The 19,950-nt window shown below is 39.8% G+C and overlaps 1 protein-coding gene across 1 annotated transcript in view; it reads left to right on the top strand.

The window, feature by feature from the left end:
- LOC136862849 (adhesion G protein-coupled receptor L4) overlaps window positions 1–16,121 on the top strand; it is a 122,996-nt gene extending 106,875 nt beyond the window's left edge. Inside the window, exons 3-4 of the mRNA XM_067139112.2 lie at window positions 1,731–1,874; window positions 15,888–16,121. Of these exons, the coding sequence (XP_066995213.2) occupies window positions 1,731–1,874; window positions 15,888–16,045 (302 nt within the window). The 3' untranslated portion in view covers window positions 16,046–16,121. The remainder of the gene's footprint in view (window positions 1–1,730; window positions 1,875–15,887) is intronic.
- Window positions 16,122–19,950: the final 3,829 nt, after the last annotated feature.

Consider the following 19,950-nt stretch of genomic DNA (forward strand, 5'->3'; position numbering starts at 1 on the left):
GGGGTAAATCAAGTTAACGGCGGTAGGGTAAGAAAGGAGGTGAAACCAATTGATTTTACTATTCATAATGTACTTATTCTGATCATGAACTGATCCTTTTTAATCTTTCCTGGGTTCGTTTTCACGAACCATCTTTTCCATTGGGGAACATAAAGTTGGATTACAGTAGATTCTCCTGGCAGATGGGTTCCAGACCATTAATAATAATATTAATAATAATAACCTAAATTCAGCTAATATCACCCACCCCAATAGTAATAGTACTAATAATAATAATAATAATAATAATAATAATAATAATAATAATAATAATAATAATAATAATAATGTCTTGGACCGTCGTCAGAATGTGCGGACCGCGCTGGAAACGGGTCCTGGCCGGGTATTGACAACGATTGCAGTCCGGCCGCGGGTTCAGTACCGCCAAGGCACCCAAGACCACGCACACCACGCCGGATCTCTTCAAGGATTTGATCCATATTAAAAATGCTTATAGAAAAAGATGGCAAAGATTTAGGGACCCAACTGACCGGGTGGAATACCTGGACCTAGCCCGGGAAGTACGAAATCGATTGCTGGAAATAAAGATTGAAAAATGGGAGGATCTTTGCCGTAATCTCTCAGAATACGAGTCAGATCACGAATTTTGGCGTATCTCTCAGAAAACGAGTTAGATCGCGAATTTCGGCGGATTGTATATAAAACGTTAAGCATTCAATTATAAATTTCATTATAATTCCGTAGCGAAGCACGGGTATCTTGCTAGTAATACATATAATAAAACTGAAAGCACTGGAATACACACACAAAAGAAAACAATACCTGTCGAAATAACGACTTGTGAACTGCTGATCAAACTAAGGCCTTCTATCAAAAATAGTCTTTACAATGTTCTGACAACGTTAAATTTAAAAAAAAATTCTTACAAAATTTGTTTACAAATGTAAATTAAAGCACAATCGAATAAAATAACATCCTACAACAGACTTCACAATATTGAACAAAATCGATTTTACTAGTGTAAATTAGACTGCCTTAGGAAAGAAGCAATGTCATTATAACTCGAAGGTTGTTCCAGGAAAGTGAACACTGGATGTTAGCTGGGAAATTGAATCCCAACAGCCCAAACTGTTAAAATGATATCGTCGTTGTTCTCGATGGAGGTCACACGCGAAGAAAATGTAATATAAGTCTTGAATTCACAGTTGAGAGAGTCAATAACTCCAATGTGACATTAAGTGACTTCTAGAACTTCCATGATTGAGTCGCATACTTATAATAAATGTTATGTATCTTCTGTTAACGTTCCATTTGGAGAACCAAGGATTTGTTGGCAGATCAACATACATTCGGGTCTCCCTGAACGTTTTCCAAACTCTGGAGCCATCACTCTGACCCACTTAAACATGGGCGGCGTCATCCACTTGTCGCCATCCCGTTTGCAGCAATTTCATCATTCGAATGCAATCAGTAGCAGAAATGTGTACTCCTGTCTGCTTATCCGAGTACTACACATGTTGCCCAGACACCACCGACCTTATGACTAACCGAGAGGAGGACCGATGACCTAGATGACCTCCTATCAGACAAATACTGGACCTGATGTGGGATTAGCGTCTCTATATGTCTCAGACATGGGTGCACAGTGCATACTGTTTGAGGTACCATGACTTCTACCGCGTGAAATCTTAATGTGAAAACTTCTTTTGAGCACTTTATAACTGTTTCAGCTGCAGCAACATTGCCAGAATGTTTGTCACCGTGCAAGGACAACGCCTTTTGTGACACAAGCCTGGAGTACCCCAGCTGCGTGTGCAACCCTGGCTTCTACGGCAGTGGTTATGTTGGCTGTACTTCCACACCTGAGTGTACCAGTAAGTTCGACATCCAGACTACATTAGTTTTACATATCTACTGTTCTTCAAAGATAGAAAGGAAGGTCTTAAAAGTAGGACTATTAGGCAGTACCATGTGGTTGATAAAGCAGCCATGAGGCAGTTTCTAAAAAGTAACTATGATCGGTGGAAAACGGTAAATAAAAATGTAAACAGACTCTGGGATGAGTTTAAAGCAATTGTTGAGGAATTCAAAAACAGGTTTGTACGTTTAAGGGAGGTAAGGAATGGTAAAGACACACCTTATTATAATAGAGAAATAAAGAGACTAAGAAGGAGGTGCAGACTGGAAAGACGTAGAGTTAGAAGTGGCTGGGAGAAATTGAAGGAACTTAGTAGAAAATTGAATCTAGCAAAGAAGGCAGCTGAGGATAACATGATGGCAAGCTTAATTGGCAGTCATACACATTTTATTGAAAAATGGAAGGGCATGTATGGGAATTTTAAGACAGAGAAGGGTTCCAAGAAGCACATTCCAGGAATAATTATTGAACAAGGGGAGTGTGTATGTGAGGATCTTCAAAAGGCAGAAATATTCAGTCAGCAGTATGTAAAGATTGTTGGTTACAAGGATAATGTCCAGATAGAGTGGGAGACTAAGGCTAAAGAAGTATTAAAATTTACATATGATACAAATGACATTTACAATAAGATACAAAAGTTGATAACGAGAAAAGCGGCTGGAATTGATAAGATTTCTGGGGATGTACTAAAGACAATGGGTTGGTATATAGTACCATATCTGAAGTACTTATTTGATTATTATTTGGTCGGAGGAGGTATACCAGATGAAGGGAGAGTTGATATAGTAGCCTCTGTGTATAAAGGAAAGGGTGATAGACTTAAAGCTGAAAATTACAGGCCAGTAAGTTTGACATGCATTGTATGTAAGCTTTGGGAAGGCTTTCTTTCTGATTATATTAGACATGTTTGTGAAATTAATAACTGGTTCGATAGAAGGCAGTTCAGGTTTAGGAAATGTTATTCCACTGAAGCTCAACTTGTAGGATTCCGGCAAGATATAGCAGATATCTTGGATTCAGGAAGTCAAATGGACTGTATCGCGATTGACCTGTCTAAAGCATTTGATAGGGTAGATTATGGGAGACTACTGGCAAAAATGAGTGCAATTGGACTAGACAAAAGAGTGACTGAATGGGTTGCTATATTTCTAGAAAATAGATCTCAGAGCATTAGAGTAGGTGAAGCTTTATCTGACCCTGTAATAATTAAGAGGGGAATTCCTCAAGGCAGTCATTTATGTTTTCTTACAATGATATGAGTAAAGGAGTGGAATCAGAGGTAAGGCTTTTTGCGGATGATGTTATTCTCTATAGAGTAATAAATAAGTTATAAGATTGTGAGCAACTGCAACGTGACGTCGATAATGTTGTGAGATGGACAGCAGGCAATGGTATGTTGATAAACGGGGTTAAAAGTCAGGTTGTGGGTTTCACTAATAGGAAAAGTCCTCTCAGTTCTAATTACTGCGTTGATGGGGTGAAAGTTCCTTTTTAGGATCATTGTAAGTATCTAGGTATTAATATAAGGAAAGATCTTCATTGGGTTAATCACATACACTTGATTGTAAATAAAGGGTACAGATCTCTGCACTTGGTTATGATGGTGGTTAGGGGTTGTAGTAAGGATGTAAAGGAGAGGGCATATAAGTTTCTGGTAAGACTCCAACTAGAGTATGGTTCCAGTGTATGGGACCCTCACCAGGATTACCTGATTCACGAACTGGAAAAAATCAAAGGGATAGCAGCTCGATTTGTTCTGGGTGATCTCCGACAAAGGAATAGCTTTAGAAAAATGTTGCAAAGTTTGGACTGGGAAGAACTGGGAGAAAGGAGAAGAGCTGCTCGTCTAAGTGGTATGTTCCGAGCTGTCAGCGGAGAGATGGCGTGGAATGACATTAGTAGACGAAAAAGTTTGTGTGGCGTTTATAAAAGTAGGAAAGATCACAAATTGAAGATAAAGTTGGAATTCAAGAAGACAAATTGGGACAAATATTAATTTATAGGAAGGGGAGTTAGGTATTGGGATAACTTACCAAGGGATATGTTCAATAAATTTCCAATTTCTTTGAAATCATTTAGGAAAAGGCTAGGAAAACAAGAGATAGGGAGTCTGCCACGTGGGCGACTGCCCTAAATGCAGATCAGTATTGATTGATTGATTGATTGATTGATTGATTGATTGATTGATTGATTGATTGATTGATTGATTGATTGATTGATTGATTGATTGATTGATCATTTAGGAAAAGGCTAGGAAAACACGAGATAGGGAATCTGCCACCTGGGCGACTGCCCTAAATGCAGATCAGTATTATAGTAGTTTGCATTATACTTTACACCATTTAATTAGTTGTAAAGGGAACCTAACTATCATAATACATACATACATTATCATTATAGACTGTTGTGCCTTTCAGCGTTCAGTCTGCAAGCCTCTGTGAATTTACTGAACGTCGCCACAAACCTCGATTTGCAACTAGTGTTGTGGCCTCATTTAGTTCTATACCTCTTATTTTTAAGTCGTTAGAAACCGAGTCTAACCATCGTCGTCTTGGTCTACCTCTACTTCCCTTACCCTCCATAACAGAGTCCATTATTCTCCTAGGTAACCTATCATCCTCCATTCGCCTCACATGACCCCACCACCGAAGCCGGTTTATGCGTACAGCTTCATCCATCGAGTTCATTCCTAAATTAGCATTTATCTCCTCATTCCGAGTATCCTCCTGCCATTGTTCCCATATGCTTGTACCAGCAATCATTCTTGCTTCTTTCATGTCTGTTACTTCTAACTTATGAATAAGATATCCTGAGTCCACCCAGCTTTCGCCCATGTAAAGCAAAGTTGGTCTGAAAACAGACCGATGTAAACATAGTTTCGTCTGGGTGCCGACTTCCTTCTTACAGAATACTGTTGATCGCAACTACGAGCTCACTGCATTAGCTTTACGACACCTCGACTCAATCTCACTTATTATATTACCATCCTGGGAGAACACGCCACCTAAGTACTTGAAATTATCGACCTGTTCTAGCTTTGTATCACCAATCTGACATTCAATTCTGTTGAATTTCTTACCTACCGACATCAATTTAGTCTTCGAGAGGCTAATTTTCATATGACTGCTTACTACATTTCCACCTAACTGAATCCCTCCCTGCCATTTTATAACTTTCAGCAGTTGATCCATGTAAACTACGAACAGCAAAGGTGAAAGATTACAGCCTTGTCTAACCCCTGTAATTACCCTGAACCAAGAACTCATTCTACCATCAATTCTCACTGAAGCCCAATTGTCAACAGAAATGCCTTTGATTGATTTTAATAATCTACCTTTAATTACATAGTCACGCAGTATAGTGAACATCTTTTCCCTCGGCACCCTGTCTAGATCTACGAAACACATAAACACAACTGCCTATTCCTCTCGTAGCATTTTTCAATTACGCGGCGCATACTGAAAATCTGATCTTGACAGCCTCTCTGTGGTCTGAAACCACAGTGATTTTCATCCAATTTCCTCTCAACGACTGATTGCACCCTCCCATCCAAGATGCCAGTGAATACTTTGCCTGGTACAGTAATCAACGAGATACCTCGATAGTTGTTGCAGTCCTTCCTGTTCCCTTGCTTATAGATATGTGCAGTTACTGCTTTTGTCCAATCTGAAGGTACCTTACCAACACTCCATGCTAATTTTACTACTCTATGAAGCCATTTCATCCCTGCCTTCCCACTATACTTCACCATTTCAGGTCATATTTCATCTATTCCTGCTGAGATGTTCCAGACTCTCTTACTAAATTTACAAATATTATAAAACTGCATTTAATTTGTAAAATCTGAAAATTAACATTCATTAAATAAAATACACACTCGTCGGAACTTATACTCACACTTACTTGTTACCTGCTTACTTACACATACGTTATTTGAAGGGTGCCAGCTGCCACTCAGTGCAGCAATAATACAATGAGACTCTTGACTATCTCTAAGGTGTGGGGTAATAAGCTTACTTTTGACAACATACCATATAAGTTCTGGGAAAAGAAGATTGGCGTTCGGTTTCCCCATTAATTTTGAAGTTAAGGTATTTTACTGTCAATGAAATGAAACTATGAATTCATTTGATAGAACAATATATATTCTTTAAATAATATATCAAAAAATAGTGAGTCTTGTTGCGATAAAACAGATGAGAGTATGAAATTATGACATTGCAACTGAAAGAAACTAGGCATGAATTTGAATTCTTCTTGACCGGATATTTAACAATTTATACGAAATATTTCCCTCACTGATTCACTTGACTGTACCTTCAGCACTTTTAGTGTAATTACGACGTATTCCTTTGATCTGGTGTTTACTGTAGATGTGTCACGCCTAACTTGGTGATACCTCCTTGTGACTGCTTCTTCTCCATATCATCCGACTTCTTTGTAAGTCAATATGGTATTACCTCTTGGCAGGTGTGTCCCTCTGTGACTCCATGGTAAGCCTTTGCGTCCGTGTCTTCAACTAAGTGACAGACCAAGTTTGGCCTCACTCTCTCAATGACCAAAGAATAATGGCTCACTGAGTCTTCTCCATCTCTCGTTCACACTCGTTGACTGACCGACTGAGGCCTCTTCATCTAGTAGACTACTTCACTGTTCAGCTTCCGTTTAACTAATGACTGACGCTACAATATGCACCCACCTTTTATAGACGTTGGTTGACACAGCTACGTGATCTCCAGAAATAACAATGACATACTCCCACCTACGCGACAGATATTACATACAGTGGTGAAATAGCCCGGGGCGGCTAACTCTCTGAGCGCATTGCTAAATAAATACGATGACGTAGCCATGAAGTGGCGATGACTTGGCAGAATCGCCACCAATCTTGCACAATGTACCAACGTCACATCCATTCTCTGATATATACAACAATTCTCACTGTACAGGTATTGAGTGGCATTCTACACATACGTATATATGCATACATCTAAGTACAATCTTGCAAGCAACAGGCATTGCAAAATCGAATTGAATAAAACTGATAATTACAATAATAGTAACAATATCACAGATAACATAATAATAATACTGACATAATAATAATAATAATAATAATAATAATAATAATAATAATAATAAAATACAGATAAAATCATACAGTAATAAAAATACAGATATCATCTTGTAACGGGATTTGAACCGTTACAATTCGCCTCCCTCATAAATAAATCGAAGAACAAAGAATCGATTGATTTATGAACAAAATTATATATATATAACACTAACACAGATAAACACTTTAAATGAGTATACAACAATAATTTTCTTTTTCAACATCCATACATTTTATAAAATATCAAAGGTATGAGAATTTTTCTCGCACATTGTCATCGCAGTTAACTGTCCAGTGTCCCATTCTCATACAATACACAAGAGCATAGCCCTTAATTTAACACACACAGATCATTTTCAATCAATATACAACATTCTTCTCCTTTTTTAACATATCAAAATATTTGGTGAAAATTCACTTATATGAGAACTTTTCTCGCATATTGTTATCGCAGTTAACTGTTCAATGTCTTGTTCTCCGCCTTTTGCCACACAACACATGACAATGTAGCACTTATTCTTCCAATACACCAATACGACACTTGGTTCACACGCAAATTCATATATGTTAGTTTTATTTTGCCAGTTTCTCACACAAATTAATCATCTTATTCTTATATCAACAAATCTCACGTGAAGTACTTCTTTACATATATAATACTATAAATACCGACAATATCCCCTTCCTGATCTTTTAAAGAATATGCACACTTCCCGATACGGTTCACAATAGTGAAATACCCCTGATACAAAAAAATAACTTCAACATATTTCCCGCCTCTGCAGATGATGAAATGGAACTCTGCACTCTGTCACTCAAACTGAATCAATTTTGCCCTTGTAAACTTACATATCTCAAAAAATCACATCCTACTTAGCAACAATAATTAAGGAATCAATACTATGGCTACAAGATGGTTCAATTATTCCGTAATCCAGCATAATGTTTATTTGTTCTTAGACTTCACTAGCACATTTAAGTTGAATGGGGTACTTGCCTCCCACAAATGATGAATGGTCATATACTACAAATTTATGTTCATATACGTGTTCTTCCTCACTTACCACTAAATATCGCTCGATGCTTACCTAACATCGAACACAATTTCTCCTCCTGTAATTCACTCAAATTACCTCACGTCACTGCCTCATACCGACTATCCCTCGGATACTGGTCGTACAGGCACGTAACACACGCAACAAAACATTTCCTCTCACTAGGAACAACTTCACTTACCTCTCATATATATTTAAAGAACACACATTATCAAACACTTACCTCAGACCATCATAATTAACACGTACTTCTTTGCTAGTTTCCTCACAGAACAAACACACACTACCTAAATTAAAGTCTACTCTACTTTCATGATTTGCAACCAAGTATCCCCTAAAATAAGTGAATACACAAGTTCTGGTACAACAAGGCATGGCTGAAACTTACAATTATCTTCAATTATGATTGGTACCGCTATCATTTTATTTACTTTCTGTGACTTACCCAACGGCTGTTATAATATCTAATAGTACCTTTGCTTACCTTCTTCGTATCACAATTTCTATCGTCGGAGTTACTACCTCACTACTTACATCATATTCTCAGTATTATATGTACTTACATCACTTTAACACATCACTTCTTACGTCGAACTTACTACTACCATTAATTACTTCATTATCAACGACTACGTCATTACTTAAATATCTCACTTAACATTACTTAGGTCACAATCACACTATACTCTTAAATCTACTTTCACTACATAACTACTTATACTACATACCTGTTCAACTTCTACCTTCGGACTGTTCACTTAATTTACCCGATTCCCTGTGAATCTGAAATACTCTGGCTCGATAACGACACCTTGATAACATTCATATTCAGACTATCATAGTCTCTCTGATAACTCAAATCCGTACGCCTCCCATCTTCTGATTCTCTCTGATTACTCTTCTGACCTTCTGTCTCATAACTCAAATACATACGCCTCCCATCTTCCGATTCTCTCTGATTACTCTTCTGATCCTCTCTCTCACAACTCAAATCCATACGCCTGACATCTTCCGATTCTCTCTCGTTACTCTTCTGACCACTATCACCATCAACACAACTATTAATCCTCTGCGGATCATGATCACCCCCTCACCTCTGATACACGGCTAACATTTTCCCCCTTCTCTCTACTATACTACTTTCCCCAGACATCATGCGTTCTCTCTCACGCGCGCGCCCTTCCACACATTCCTTCCAAAGCCTGTCAATGAAATTTTCTCTAAATTCTCCAAAATTAGACATATTATCCCAGTACACTCGAAACCATATTTTACTTTTACCAATAAACACATTAGACAAAATCTCCAACACGTATTCCCATTCAATAACATTATTCCTCAACTTACTTGCAAGTCTTTTCTCAATTACTTTTACAAATTCTATCGACTTAAACTGTTTTCCAGAAAACATGTTTAAATCACGATCCCTACTGAACAAACCACTCGCTACTATCACCTCTCCTGTCATCTCACCTGTACCTTCTTGCCGTATCACTTCCTGGCAACTCAAAATTTCTTCTACTGCTACTCTCTCAGCATTCTCTTCCTCTATTCTCACTTCTTCCTTCAATTCTTCCTCTCTTTCTCTTACCCGTTGTGATAGCGTTTCCTGTTCGTTCCGTAGTTCAGTGACCTCCACAAGTTTGCTTTCAACTTGCTCATTTCTACTAATCTGTTCCCCCATCTCTTACCCAACTGCATTGCAAATCCTGTCCAATCCTTTCTCGACTACCTCATGAATTTCTTCCCGATTACTCGAAATTTTACTACTTAACAGTACGATCTTGTTTGTACATGTTGCTTTGACATGCTCAATTTGAGTATGAAAACCGCTCCGACTCAACTCCCTTTCTCCTCTAAGGTCAACACACACTTTATTAAACTTATTTTCTAAGTTGTATATTTGACCAGTTACCTCTACTATATTAGTATCTATTTTAGAATTTAGTGATACACTTAACCTATCTAATTTATCATCGATCACATTAAAATATTCGTTACAACTACCAATCATTTCTTCCATCTGTTTATTGTTTTCATTACTAGTATCAATCTTTTCTTCCATTTTGCTACAGCTACCAGTCACTTCTTCCATCTGTTTATTATTATTTTCATTACTAGTATCAATCATTTTCTCCCACTTTTCGAAACTCCTATTCATCATTTCCTCGAACTCGTCCATTTTGGCCATGAACAAATTAACAAAATCTTGGTTTATCCCACCCACGATTTCCTTTTGAGTTTCAGTGTGTCTCTCAATTTCTGCACTTTCCTGAATTATATCAGAAGCTTCCATCGTATTCACCTGCTCCCTATTCTGAATTTCACCTTGGATGTCCGCAGAAGCAATGACCTCGTCGTCACATGACTTGTTATTGTCTTCCTTGTCCATCTTTGGTTCACTATTAATAGTCCGCGATCTCAAATTAATTTCCCTCTTCAAATCCCTTGACATATCCCCAAAATACAAATATATATCACAAAGTTACACTCCTGACATTTACCGGTAATAATTTCCGTTGGCTTAAATGCGCACACTCTTCCCAAAATGAACCTATGATATGCTGTCATTCAGAACAAATTTTGAATTTCTTCGTGTCCCACGTTGCGTCGACACTTTGAGATGTTCCAGACTCTCTTACTAAATTTACAAATATTATAAAACTGCATTTAACTTGTAAAATCTGAAAATTAACATTCATTAAATAAAATACACACTCGTCGGAACTTATACTCACACTTACTTGTTACCTGCTTACTTACACATACGTTATTTGAAGGGCGCCAGCTGCCACTCAGTGCAGCAATAATACAATGAGACTCTTGACTATCTCTAAGGTGTGGGGTAATAAGCTTACTTTTGACAACATACCATATAAGTTCTGGGAAAAGGAGATTGGCGTTCGGTTTCCCCATTAATTTTGAGGTTAAGATATTTTACTGTCAATGAAATGAAACTATGAATTCGTTTGATAGAACAATATATATTCTTTAAATAATATATCAAAAAATAGTGAGTCTTGTTGCGATAAAGCAGATGAGAATATGAAATTATGACATTGCAACTGAAAGAAACTAGGCATGAATTTGAATTCTTCTTGACCGGACATTTAACAATTTATACGAAATATTTCCCTCACTGATTCACTTGACTGTACCTTCAACACTTTTAGTGTAATTACGACGTATTCCTTTGATCTGGTGTTTACTGTAGATGTGTCACGCCTAACTTGGTGATACCTCCTTGTGACTGCTTCTTCTCCATATCATCTGACTTCTTTGTAAGTCAATATGGTATTACCTCTTGGCAGGTGTGTCCCTCTGTGACTCCATGGTAAGCCTTTGCGTCCGTGTCTTCAACTAAGTGACAGACCAAGTTTGGCCTCACTCTCTCAATGACCAAAGAATAATGGCTCACTGAGTCTTCTCCATCTCTCGTTCACACTCGTTGACTGACCGACTGAGGCCTCTTCATCTAGTAGACTTTTTCACTGTTCAGCTTCCGTTTAACTAATGACTGACGCTACAATATGCACCCACCTTTTATAGACGTTGGTTGACACAGCTACGTAATCTCCAGAAATAACAATGACATACTCCCACCTACGCGACAGATATTACATACAGTGTTGAAATAGCCCGGGGCGGCCGACTCTCTGAGCGCATTGCTAAATAAATACGATGACGTAGCCATGAAGTGGCGATGACTTGGCAGAATCGCCACCAATCTTGCACAATGTACCAACGTCACATCCATTCTCTGATATATACAACAATTCTCACTGTACAGGTATTGAGTGGCATTCTACACATACGTATATATGCATACATCTAAGTACAATCTTGCAAGCAACAGGCATTGCAAAATCGAATTGAATAAAACTGATAATTACAATAATAGTAACAATATCACAGATAACATAATAATAATACTGACATAATAATAATAATAATAATAATAATAATAATAATAATAATAATAATAAAATACAGATATCATCTTGTAACGGGATTTGAACCGTTACACTGCTGCCTTATGATACTGGAATTTATTTACCATCCTTTCCACTTCCTCAAGCATCATTTCACCAACATTATTTTCCTCCTCCCCATGAGCTTGGCTGCTCGCAACACCACCAGGATGATTTCCTTTTACATTGAGAAGATGTTCAAAATATTCCCTCCACCTCTCCAGTGATTCCCTGGGATCTATTATGAGTTCACCTGAATTACTCAAAACACTGTTCATTTCCTTTCTCCCTCCCTTCCTAACATTCTTTATTACTGTCCAGAAAGGTTTCCCTGCTGCTTGACCTAGCCTTTAGAAATTATTACCAAAATCTTCCCATGACTTCTTTTTGGATTCAACAACTATTTGTTTAGCTCCGTTTCTTTCATCTACGTACAAATCCCTGTCTGCCTCGGCCCTTGTTTGGAGCCATTTCTGATAAGCCTTCTTCTTACGTTTACAAGCTGCTCTCAATTCATCATTCCACTAAGATGTTCGCCTTTTCCCATCTTTATACACAGTTGTTCCTTGGCATTCCCTTGCTGTTTCTACTACAGCATCCCTGCATGCCACCCATTCACTGCGTTGGAAGCAGGAAGCGGCCGTGGCCTTAGTTAAGGTACAGCCCCAGCATTTGCCTGGTGTGAAAATGGGAAACCACGGAAAACCATTTTCAGGGCTGCCGACAGTGGGGTTCGAACCTACTATCTACCGAATACTGGATACTGGCCGCACTTAAGCGACTGCAGCTATCGAGCTCGGTTATTATTTTCAAGAGACTAGTGCTTGACGATAGCTTTACTACTGGCTAGATTTAGTTTTATGATACAATATTCATTCACATGCACATCATTATCAATGTGGACGAAAATGATCGAACAAAATACCCCAAAGGAACATTTCCAATACCCTAGTTATTATTTTTTTTTTTTTGCTAGTTGCTTTACGTCGTACCGACACAGATAGGTCTTATGGCGACGATGGGACAGGAAAGGGCTAGGAGTGGGAAGGAAGCGGCCTTGGCCTTAATTAATGTACAGCCCCAGCATTTGCCTGGTGTGAAAATGGGAAACCAAGGAAAACCATCCTCAGGGCTGCCGACAGTGGGGTTGGAACCTACTGTCTCCCGAATACTGGATACTGGCCGCACTTAAGCGACTGCAGCTATCGAGCTCGGTATACCCTAGTTAACTCAGAGTCATAGAAGTGAAAACTTATCAGTTCGTTTCAGTTCATAAAAAAAAGTGTGCTGGTTTGACGATGCTATAAACAATTATATATCTGTTCGTTACCTGAGGTCATCTATTTGTCAGAGTTCAACATATTGAAAGTGTGTTGTGATTGAATGATTGTTGTTTTGAGTATTGAAGATGCGTATGGTATGGGGTAAAAGTCTCTGCCTCCTGCCCAGAGGCCCCTGCTTCGATTACCGACTCATTTATGGATTTTGATAACGGTGTAGGTCTTAGAAAGTGATTCTCACAACCTCATGAGGTCAACTTAAAATCTGTGTGATACGAGAATCTGCAGGACTGTCAAGAAAGCCAATGATACGGTTGTGGACATCGTCATGCTGAGCACATGGCATTCCAATAGGTTCCGGCCATTTATGTGGGCAGCAGTCGTTCTGGCAGGCCTTGAAACTGAAGGGGATGTATGTACAATAGGCTTACTTTTCTTTACTTGGAGAGTGAATGACGGAAACCGTGACTGAACGTTCAGATCAGTGACTACGTCAAATGGTATCATTAATTAATATGCACCTTCAGATACAAATGACTTCGTCGTACCTGAATTCATTTTACCAGAATGTCCACTGATTAATATCCAGGCTCTGCAAGTCTTAACGTAGTGTCTGTGTTCATATGGCTTCGCTAACGAACTCGATTACGCCAATGAAGATACAAATCTCTTATTTTCTTTCTTAATCCGTTTACCGTACAGGGTTAGTTTTTCCCTCGGACTCAGCGAAGGATCCCACCTCTACTGCCTCAAGACAGTGTCCTGGAGCGTGATACTTGGGTCGGGGGGAAACGACTGGGAACAAGGACCAGTACCTCGCCCAGGCGGCCTCACCTGCTATGCTGAACAGGGGCCCTGGTGGGGGATGGGAAGATTGGAAGGGACAGACAAGGAAAAGGGAAGGAAGCGGCCGTGGCCTTAAGTTAGGTACCATCCCGGCATTCGCCTGGAAGAGAAGTGGGAAAACATGGGAAACCACTTCGAGGATGGCTGAGATGGGAATCGAAACCCCTCTACTCAGTTGACCTCCCGAGGCTGAATGGACCCCGTTCCAGCCCTCGTACCACTTTTCAAATTTCGTGGCAGAGCCGGGAATCGAACCCGGGCCTCCACCGGTGGCAGCTGATCACAGTAACCACTACACGACAGGAGTGAACACAAATATTTTACACTGTAGGATATTGTTTTAAGGTGATCGGCTCTGAACGAGAAACACCGAGAGCATTCACCTCTTCAACTCGTTATTATTTTTAATCACGATCCATCCATTGTAATACACGGTATGACTTCGACACTGATAAGACATGTCATCGTAATCTGGGAAGGGTGGTCTGTGGACATTCAGAGGATTTGCTGAACTTCAGTCTGATACGTGTTACTGTTAGAACACACTTGTTGCTGTTAGGAACTTGCAGCATCGCATTAAATAACTCCGAATTCTTTGACACAGTAGACATATAGGCCTACTATAGAAAACAGCGTGGTCAGAAACAACGTGGAATGGCTACATGAGCTTTAGAGGGTTGGTAACACTGATAAATAATTTGAAAAAATAATTCAATATCCCGCACTGTTGTCATTTTACCACCTGCTGATTTGGCCGAACAGATTGTCTCGCGGGCGAATTGAAAAGAGCTTCGCGAGTCGGTGTAGCTCAGGGCCTCTCAAACGCCCAAAATCTCACGCGTGCAGATAGAGGCGCAAGAGCTCCGTGCACTGTGCATCGCTACCGCTCGGCATGGCTCGGATCAACGCTTCGTCTCTGGGCAACTCGGCTAAGCTCGGCTTAACTCGCCTATGCTCGGCTCAAGTCAGCCTGGATTTGAAGCGCTACGGCGCAAGTGGGGCAGAGGGAGACAGGCGGAGCGAGCGAGACAGGCGTGAGGAAAGAGAGAGTAAGCGCTATTGCTCCAAATCGAGGAGTGGGGGATCTGCACTCTGGTCAACCAAGCCAAGTCGTCTCTTGCACCGTGCACAGTGCATGCACCACGCGCATGCACCCTGAGAGACCCTGGTGTAGCTGAATCTGCACGTGGCTTAAGACCCGCTTGCGAGCGCCAATGGAAGAATGCTTGCGTGTCCAAGTCCACTGTATGCATGGCTGCTTAACAAATATTTCCGTAATGACCAATCACCTTGCAGATATCCATGCCGAGAAATGAGCACCAGACACGAACACACCGTAGCGCACATGTTATGGCGTGATCCTGTCCGTATTCATATCCCTCCCCTGGCGAAGATTTTTCTTCCATTGGTGCTCTGAAATCGTTTTTATGCTAACTGCAGATTTAACAACACCGCCTCGCAAAGCCAATTTGAATACGCCCGTGAAGTGATCTGATTGGTTAAATTCAGCAGCTGATAAAGTGACAACGGTGCGAGATATCGAATTCATTTTTAAAATTATTTATCAGTCTGACGAACCATCTAACGCTCATATACCCGGTTCACATTGTTTCCGACCATCCTGTATATACTAGATGATACAACATTCCTTTCAATGGACTTGATTCTAATAGTGCTAATGTGATGTGTGTTCAATTGCAGGAAATGAAGATTGCGCTGATGACATGATGTGTGATACCGGTTACAACCTCTGCTCAACGCCTTGCGCTACCCAGTGTCCCCAGGACGTCGGTTGTATAGTGCGGAACCACACGGCTGAATGTATCTACGGTGGTGCCAGTATAGGTCATTTTGATTAAAGTACTTATGCTTTGAATGGTGGTTTATGTATGAAGGAAGCACTAATCTTCAATAAAGGGAGCAATTTACAATCAATGAGCATATTATCCCCTATGTCCTTCAACTAAATAAGATCCAGCTCCATAGAGAAAGTAAATAAATTACAATATCTTGTTTATGTGTTATTGTTAAGAATTTCTCACCCTTCACTGGTATTTTAGAACTCGGTGGTTTTTACTCTATTAGGCTAACTGCCGTCATATACGGTGCAGTAGTAAAGTAGCTCATTAATGTGAAAAAATGGGGTCCAACTCCTTGGCTAAATGGTCATCATTTGGGCTTTCGGGTCAGAGGATTCCAGGTTTGATTCCCGGTGGGGTCGGGAGATTTTAATACCTTCTGATTAATTCCCCGAGCTGACTGGGTGTTTATGCAATTCCCAATACTTTCCTCTACATATACTCACAATAAATTACACTACCAACCACCACAGGAACCCGTAATAATGAATACATCCCTCCGCATAGGTTTTCCTGTCAGGATGGGCCGCCGGCAGTAAAACAGCGCTATATAGTGCTACACAGTTCGCACCCGCGAACACACCAGGGCTTGGAATAAGCGGAAGAAGAAGAAGAGTGACAAAATGGGATTGAGCATACTCAGCAGTTGACAGCACTGTCGTCTCTAAAAATGTGGATGTTTAAGGTCCTGAATGTACAGGATGACCCAAAAGTCTGTTAACATTTGATGAGGTAATACTTCACGGAATATTGGAGGTAGAGAGGTAATAACTGACACACATGATTGGTATGACATGCGGGTGTTATTGACACCAAAATAAAGTACACAAAATGACCAACAGATGGCGCTGGGCAGCAACACGTCAGGTAAAAATGGCCACACATGCCTGACACGACAGGGTTTTATTGACACCAACGACGAGTGTGCAAACAGGTAAACGGATGGAGCTGGACGTCAGTAATATCGCATGAGACAGGTGTACGGTATAAAAGGAGCTGTCGTGAAAGAGGGCGTCAGATGCGCCTGAAATTGCGGCATGTCTTGCTTGGCCTCCCAGGTCCCTAGACCTCAATCCGTGTGATTATTGATTTTGAGGCTACCTGAAGTCGCAAGTCTACCGCGAACATCCGACTTTATTAAGGATGCTAAAATGCAACATCCGGCGGCAATATATCACCATGCATACGGATATGGTGTACAGTCCTGTTCAAAACATTGTTATAAAGAACATCGTCTTTGCTAAACTTCGATTGTTATGCTAATTATTGCTTGTGTATCGTATGAAGCGCCATCTGTTGTTCATTTTGTGTACTTTACTTTGCTGTCAATGAAACCCCATGTCGGCTGTGCGGTTAGGAGCGCGCAGCTATAAGCTTGCATCCGGAAGATAGTGGGTTCCAACCACACTGTCGGCAGCCCTGAATATGATTTTCACGTTAATAAAGGCCACGACCGATTCCTTTCCACTCCTAGGCCTTTCATATCCCATCGGCGCCACAACACGTATGTGTGTCTGTGCGATGTAAAACAACATAAAAAGAAAAGTCATGTCGTATCAATCATGTGTGTTAATTATTACCTCTCTACCGCCAGTATTCCGTGGTGAAGTATTGCCTCATCAAATGGTAGCGAACTTTTGTGTCACCTTGTACTTTATATGTCCCTTTTTACGTGGACTATAAATTCTTTTAAGCTTCTAGCTATTAGGAGAAGAAATTCAGGTACAACTAGAAATCCTTAAAGAAAGGTATGATGTTATCGCTAATTTAGATGGATTAGTATTTCAGCAGATGACAGATGATAGGGCCTAATTGTGAGGTTGATCAAATAGCAAATGATGAAGAATCAACTGATGAATATACACGTAAATTCTTGAGCTGTAGGATTAAGGCAACAAGATATCTGAGTACCATTGTGACTGTTTCCCTTCCCCAAACTGTAGTAAATAAAAATATAGCTGAAAGAAATACAGGCTTCCAAAAATAGAATTGAAGAAATATTCCGGAGAAATAATCGACTGGTTATATTTTTGGAGTCAGATCCGTAAAATACACGAAGATGAGGACATGGGGGAAGAAGATAAATTCCTGTATCCCATTCAAGCTATGATAGAAGGTTTTAGAGCGTACGAATTAGTCACAAGTTTCCCCCAGACTGCCGACAATTATCATAAAGCGATAGACAGTCTTCAAGCTCGATTTGGTAGAGAGGACTTACGTTTGTGAACTACTGAAGCTATCATTAACTAATGCAGTGAATTTCACAGAAAAACCAACACTTAGTAGCTTATATGATAAATTAGAATCGCATCTGAGGTATCTGGAAAATTTAGGAGTTACTACAGAAAAGCGTACTGAAATGTTGTGCCCATTAATTGAATCGTCCTTGCCAGAATACATACTAAGAGCCTATCAAAGGAATACATCTTTCAGATGTGATTCTGTCACCAAATGTCTTTTGAAACAGCTCATGGCTTTTCTCCAAAATGAAGCTTAAGTGAGGAAAGAATTCATTAGCTATGTAAAAGTTCAACATTAGTACATCCCAAGGGCAAAAGATTAAGGGAGGCACAAAACAAAGAGAAGCCTCTGAACCAAATGTTCCTACTGCTCCTGCTTTGTTGTCTACTGATATTTCTAAAAGACAGGAGTGTGTGTTTTGTCTTAAAAATAATTCGGGTTCAGAATGCATTAAACTCGACAAATGACTGTAGAGGAAAGAAGGAAAATCTGGAGTAACAAGCACTGTTGTTTTTATTGTTTAAAGGGAGGTCATCAAAATAGATCTTGTAGATCCATTATGAGGTGTATTGTTTGTGGTGGGAAACATGTGGTATTAATGTGTTATAAACTTGGTAATAAAGACAAAGAAAGTGTTTTCAAAAGTAATTTTGAGGTAGAAAAAAATTCGATTAGTGAGGATGCCAATCACGCAGATAAGTTTATGGCTAACGTCTCTCGTTCTCCTGAGGTATATTTTCAAACCCTGGCAGTTTATGGGAAATTGTAAACAAAAAACAGTACGAGCGATCATTGATACCGGGTATATTAAATCTTACAAATGGGGTACCAGTCAATCGGCAAGGAAACTCTAATACACTCTTTGTTTGGTGCAGTACGCGTCCAAGAGGCAAAGCATGGATGATACAACATGAGTTTAAGGAGATTAGAGGGAAACTATTCCAAGTAACTGCAAGTTTTGAGCCAAGAAATGATATGTGAAAATGTCCCATATGTTAGGAATGGTACTTGGAGTGTTGAGATCAAGGATCTGAAGATTTCTTTAACAGATGTACAAGACCTAAGATCCATTCAGATTCTACTGCGTGCAGATGTCGCAGGTGAATTGCTTACAAGGAGGACCCATCAACTAAAATGTGGTCTAGTTCTATTTGATGCTGTTCTAGGGTGGACACTAATGGGAAGAATTGTAAGTAATAAAACTAGAAGGGATGCAGCGTCACTGTTGGTGACATCGTTGTTTTCAAAACTAACAAACATTTCTGATCTCAGGGTCTTAGGCATTCTTGGAATTACGTCACCAAGAAACTACAAGCTGAACGACATTATGAAGGGTACGATGGCGTCTTATGAGATTGAATGGGGCAAGGAATTATTGAAATGTTACCCGAAGAAGAGCTGACGAATTGCGGGCACTACTTACTTCATCGACCTGTCTTGAAAGAATACAACACCACCAAGGTAAACCCTGTTTTTGACGCCCCGTCTCTAAATGATTGTATTGAGGAAGGACCTAATTTTAAAGAGTTGACTCCTAGTTCATTACTGAAGTTGAGAGAAAATTATATTGGTGTGATTGCAGACATAGAAAAGGCATTTCTCCAACTATGCTTCCATCATAGAGACCGCGACTTTCTAAGATTTCTTTGGTGGGATCAGGAAAG

The sequence above is a fragment of the Anabrus simplex genome, chromosome 2 (genome assembly GCF_040414725.1).
Source record: "Anabrus simplex isolate iqAnaSimp1 chromosome 2, ASM4041472v1, whole genome shotgun sequence".
Taxonomy (NCBI): domain Eukaryota; kingdom Metazoa; phylum Arthropoda; class Insecta; order Orthoptera; family Tettigoniidae; genus Anabrus; species Anabrus simplex.